This window comes from Oncorhynchus masou, unplaced genomic scaffold (assembly GCF_036934945.1).
Source record: "Oncorhynchus masou masou isolate Uvic2021 unplaced genomic scaffold, UVic_Omas_1.1 unplaced_scaffold_1009, whole genome shotgun sequence".
Lineage (NCBI taxonomy): Eukaryota > Metazoa > Chordata > Actinopteri > Salmoniformes > Salmonidae > Oncorhynchus > Oncorhynchus masou.
The window spans coordinates 137,501-143,148 of record NW_026999791.1 but is presented as its reverse complement, the minus strand read 5'-3'; the positions used below and the strand labels follow the sequence as shown (position 1 = coordinate 143,148).

The window sequence follows — 5,648 nt, the reverse complement described above, 5'->3', positions numbered from 1 at the left end:
CAACCCTTCTATAGATACATGTTGAGTTTCCTTCTGTTGTATACCTACTGGACACAACCCTTCTATAGATACATGTTGAGTTTCCTTCTGTTTTATACCTACTGGACACAACCCTTCTATAGATACATGTTGAGTTGTCTTCTGTTTTATACCTACTGGACACAACCCTTCTATAGATACATGTTGAGTTGTCTTCTGTTTTATACCTACTGGACACAACCCTTCTATAGATACATGTTGAGTTGTCTTCTGTTTTATACCTACTGGACACAACCCTTCTATAGATACATGTTGAGTTTCCTTCTGTTTTATACCTACTGGACACAACCCTTCTATAGATACATGTTGAGTTTCCTTCTGTTGTATACCTACTGGACACAACCCTTCTATAGATACATGTTGAGTTTCCTTCTGTTTTATACCTACTGGACACAACCCTTCTATAGATACATGTTGAGTTGTCTTCTGTTTTATACCTACTGGACACAACCCTTCTATAGATACATGTTGAGTTGTCTTCTGTTTTATACCTACTGGACACAACCCTTCTATAGATACATGTTGAGTTTCCTTCTGTTTATACCTACTGGACACAACCCTTCTATAGATACATGTTGAGTTGTCTTCTGTTTTATACCTACTGGTCACAACCCTTCTATAGATACATGTTGAGTTGTCTTCTGTTTTATACCTACTGGACACAACCCTTCTATAGATACATGTTGAGTTTCCTTCTGTTTATACCTACTGGTCACAACCCTTCTATAGATACATGTTGAGTTTTGTGTTTAGGTGATCACACACACCCAGTCTCTGTGATTGATTAACAGGCCTGCAGAGAAAACTATGGTTGAGTTCCCGCTGACTACATTGCAGACACTTGCCAGATCTTATAACACCTGGATAGATATTTAATATAAGCCAACCACATCATATGATATACAGTAAAAATCTGGTGAATAGTATTTAACATCAGATAGCCACATCATATGATATACAGTAACAATCTGGTGAATAGTATTTAACATCAGATAGCCACATCATATGATATACAGTAACAATCTGGTGAATAGTATTTAACATCAGATAGCCACATCATATGATATACAGTAACAATCTGGTGAATAGTATTTAACATCAGATAGCCACATCATATGATATACAGTAATATACAGTACAGTACAAACGCTAGCCTTAGCTTTCCTAACTGGCTGTGTATATTGGTTCCGAACTTCACTTAAAAGTTGCATATCGCGGGGGCTATTCGATGCTAATGCAGTACGCCACAGGATGCTTTGTGCTGGTCAAGGGGAGTCAAATTTGGGGTGAACCAAGGACTATATCTGTTCTTAGTTCTACATTTTTTGAATGGGGCATGCTTATTTAAGATGGTGACGAAAGCACTTTTAAAGAGCAACCAGGCATCTTCTACTGACGGGATGAGGTCAATATCCTTCCTGGATACCCGGACCAGGTCGATTAGAAAGGCCTGCTCGCTGAAGTGTTTTAGGGAGTGTTTGACAGTGATGAGGGGTGGTCATTTCACCGAGGACCCATTACGGATGCAGGCAATGAGGCAGTGATCGCTGAGATCTTGGTTGAAGACAGCAGAGTTGTATTTAGGGGGCTAGTTGGTCAGGAGGATATTTATGAGGGTGCCCATGGTTACAGATTTAGGGTTGTACCTGGTAGTTTCCTTGATTATTTGTGTGAGATTGAGGGCATCTAGCTTAGATTGTAGGACGGCCGGGGTGTTAAGCATATCCCAGTTAGGTCACCTAACAGTACGAACTCTGAAGATAGATGGGGGGGCAATCAATTCACATATGGTGTCCAGGGCACAGCTGGGAGCTGAGGGGGGTCTATAACAAGCGGTAACGATGAGAGACTTATTTCTGGAGAGGTGGATTTAAAAAAATAGAAGCTCGAATTGTCTGGGCACAGACCTGGATAATATGACAGAGCTCTGCAGGCTATCTCCATCACCTTTGGCAGTTCTACGTTGTCGGACAATGTTGTAGTTGGGGATGGAAATTTCAGAATTTTTGGTGGCCTTCCTAAGCCAGGATTCAGATACAGCTAGGATATCAGGGTTGGCGGAGTGTGCTAAAGCAGTGAATAAGATAAACTTCGGGAGGAGGCTTCCGATGTTAACATGCATGAAACCAAGGCTATTACGGATATAGAAGTCAACAAATGAGAGTGCCTGGGGCCTGGGAATAGGTGTGGTGCTGGGGCCTATAAGGTCTGGGTTAACTTCTACATCACCAGAGGAACAGAGGAGGAGTAGGATAAGGGTACGACTAAAGGCTATATGGACTGGTCGTCTAGTGTGTTGGGAACAGAGAATTAAAAGAGCAGCTTTCTGGGCGTGGTGGAATAGATTCAGGGCATAATGTACAGACAAGGGTATGGTAGGATGTGAGTACAGTGGAGGTAAACCTAGGCATTGAGTGACGATGAGAGCGGTAGTGTCTCTGGAGGCACCAGTTAAGCCAGGTGACTTAGGGTGACTCTTAGGGTGACAGTGGTGGTTCTTAGGGTGACAGTGGTCATTTCTTAGGTGAAAATGATGGTTCAGGCTCATTTTCTCAGTGTTCAGTAATACCTTAGGCCGGCGATAGTGCTGCGTCGATAGTATTGAATACCCTGATAGTCCGGCATGCCTCTGAGAGATGAGCCTCAATTAGGACTACTGTGGATCTCTCCTACAGATGAGTCTCAATTAGGACTACTGTGGATCTCTCCTACAGATGAGTCTCAATTAGGACTACTGTGGATCTCTCCTACAGATGAGTCTCAATTAGGACTAGTGTTGATCTCTCCTACAGATGAGTCTCAATTAGGACTACTGTGGATCTCTCCTACAGATGAGTCTCAATTAGGACTACTGTGGATCTCTCCTACAGATGAGTCTCAATTAGGACTACTGTGGATCTCTCTGACAGATGAGTCTCAATTAGGACTACTGTGGATCTCTCCTACAGATGAGTCTCAATTAGGACTACTGTGGATCTCTCCTACAGATGAGTCTCAATTAGGACTACTGTGGATCTCTCCTACAGATGAGTCTCAATTAGGACTACTGTGGATCTCTCCTACAGATGAGTCTCAATTAGGACTACTGTGGATCTCTCCTACAGATGAGTCTCAATTAGGACTACTGTGGATCTCTCCTACAGATGAGTCTCAATTAGGACTACTGTGGATCTCTCTGACAGATGAGTCTCAATTAGGACTACTGTGGATCTCTCCTACAGATGAGTCTCAATTAGGACTACTGTGGATCTCTCCTACAGATGAGTCTCAATTAGCACTACTGTGGATCTCTCTGACAGATGAGTCTCAATTAGGACTACTGTGGATCTCTCCTACAGATGAAGGAGACCTGCACATATTTGGGTCTTTGTGAGATACATGCAGGTGAGAGTTGAAGAGAGCTCCTGATTGAATGATTGATCTTTCGACATGAGGCAGCAGTGTGTGTTTAGTGGTATGTAAACCATACAGGAGGACTGTCTGCAAGTAAACATTTCATTGGATGATGTATACCATGCAGGAGGACTGTCTGCAAGTAAACATTTCATTGGATGATGTATACCATGCAGGAGGACTGTCTGCAAGTAAACATTTCATTGGATGATGTATACCATGCAGGAGGACTGTCTGCAAGTAAACATTTCATTGGATGATGTATACCATGCAGAAGGACTGTCTGCAAGTAAACATTTCATTGGATGATGTATACCATGCAGGAGGACTGTCTGCAAGTAAACATTTCATTGGATGATGTATACCATGCAGGAGGACTGTCTGCAAGTAAACATTTCATTGGATGATGTATACCATGCAGGAGGACTGTCTGCAAGTAAACATTTCATTGGATGATGCATACCATGCAGGAGGACTGTCTGCAAGTAAACATTTCATTGGATGATGCATACCATGCGTATCCCGTACAACTGTCTGTGACAGTGGCAAACAGAAGGAGGGAGGAAGTAAAGGTAGGAAGGACTGCAGCAGCAGCAGTACTTACAGGCAGGCCTCTGGGTCCAGGTTCCCCCGTCTTCCCTCGACGACCCTGTAACACACAGAGAGAAGAGAGGAAGTGAGACTGTTGTCAGATGGAGAACATGAACGAGAAGTTCACACAAGTGTCAGCTGGGCTGGGTCTACATACATGCTACTACCAAATGACATGAGAGAGAGGGAGAGAGAGAGAGAGAGAGAGAGAGAGAGTTGTCAGACAGAGAAGAATGACGAGGAGCAACAAGTTCCCACCAGTGGCATCTGGGTCTACTACACATTGCCAACAGTCAGGCTAGGGGGCTGGCCAGCTAGCTACTCCTGTCTGCCTGAGTCCCAAATTGACCTCTATTCCTTATATAGTGCACTACTTTTGACCAGAGACTAATGGGTCCTGGTTGAAAGTACAGCACTAATTAGGGATAAAGGCTGCCTTTTGGGACACATCCTGCCTGTCTGTCGGGCATGGTAGTTAATTAGCTTAAATGAGCATGGAGAAAACAGCTTAATTGCTCTCTCCCTGTGTGGTACACTAGTCTTTGTTCCCCCTGTGGTTTATCACCCTGCTACCCAGCTGTGTGTGTCCCTGGCCACATCAATCAAACCAGCCAGTAGTGACAACAAGCCCAGGCCACGAGCATGGCTGGTGGTCCTTCACCAGGATGAGGTCACAGTGGACCAATCACGTATATACAGTATCATGTTGTTATGATGGGTTTTCTGATTTCTGATTGGATTATAATGTTACCCAAGACCTTCATAATCACAACTTAATTCATATTTTTTGTGCGATGGCATATTTATAAAACCTATTTACTAGACTGTTAGTCGTTGGCTCAGAACAGGTTGGCTTGATGCCCATCTTTTCTAGTATTAAACATGTTTATGATTTGTTTTCTGATTGGTTAAAATGTGTGGGTTATTCTCAATGTGTCATGCCTTTGAACATGGCCTTAGCTGTGGTAAATTCACAATATACTATACACTATATACCATACTTACATATGGTGGTATAATGACAATATACTATACACTATATACCATACTTACATATGGTGGTATAATGACAATATACTATACACTATATACCATACTTACATATGGTGGTATTACATTACATTTACATTTAAGTCATTTAGCAGACGCTCTTATCCAGAGCGACTTACAAATTGGTATAATGACAATATACTATACACTATATACCATACTTACATATGGTGGTATTACATTACATTTACATTTAAGTCATTTAGCAGACGCTCTTATCCAGAGCGACTTACAAATTGGGATAATGACAATATACTATACACTATATACCATACTTACATATGGTGGTATAATGACAATATACTATACACTATATACCATACTTACATATGGTGGTATAATGACAATATACTATACACTATATACCATACTTACATATGGTGGTATAATGACAATATACTATACACTATATACCATACTTACATATGGTGGTATAATGACACTGTACTATACACTATATACCATACTTACATATGGTGGTATAATGACAATATACTATACACTATATACCATACTTACATATGGTGGTATAATGACAATATACTATACACTATATACCATACTTACATATGGTG

General features: G+C 41.5%; 1 protein-coding gene across 1 annotated transcript in view; it reads right to left on the bottom strand.

The window, feature by feature from the left end:
• Positions 1-1,537: 1,537 nt before the first annotated feature.
• Positions 1,538-5,648, bottom strand: part of LOC135528674 (short-chain collagen C4-like) — a 117,456-nt gene continuing 113,345 nt past the window's right edge. Inside the window, exons 9-10 of the mRNA XM_064957789.1 lie at positions 4,037-4,081; positions 1,538-1,627 (exon numbers count right to left, since the gene is read on the bottom strand). Of these exons, the coding sequence (XP_064813861.1) occupies positions 1,538-1,627; positions 4,037-4,081 (135 nt within the window). The remainder of the gene's footprint in view (positions 1,628-4,036; positions 4,082-5,648) is intronic.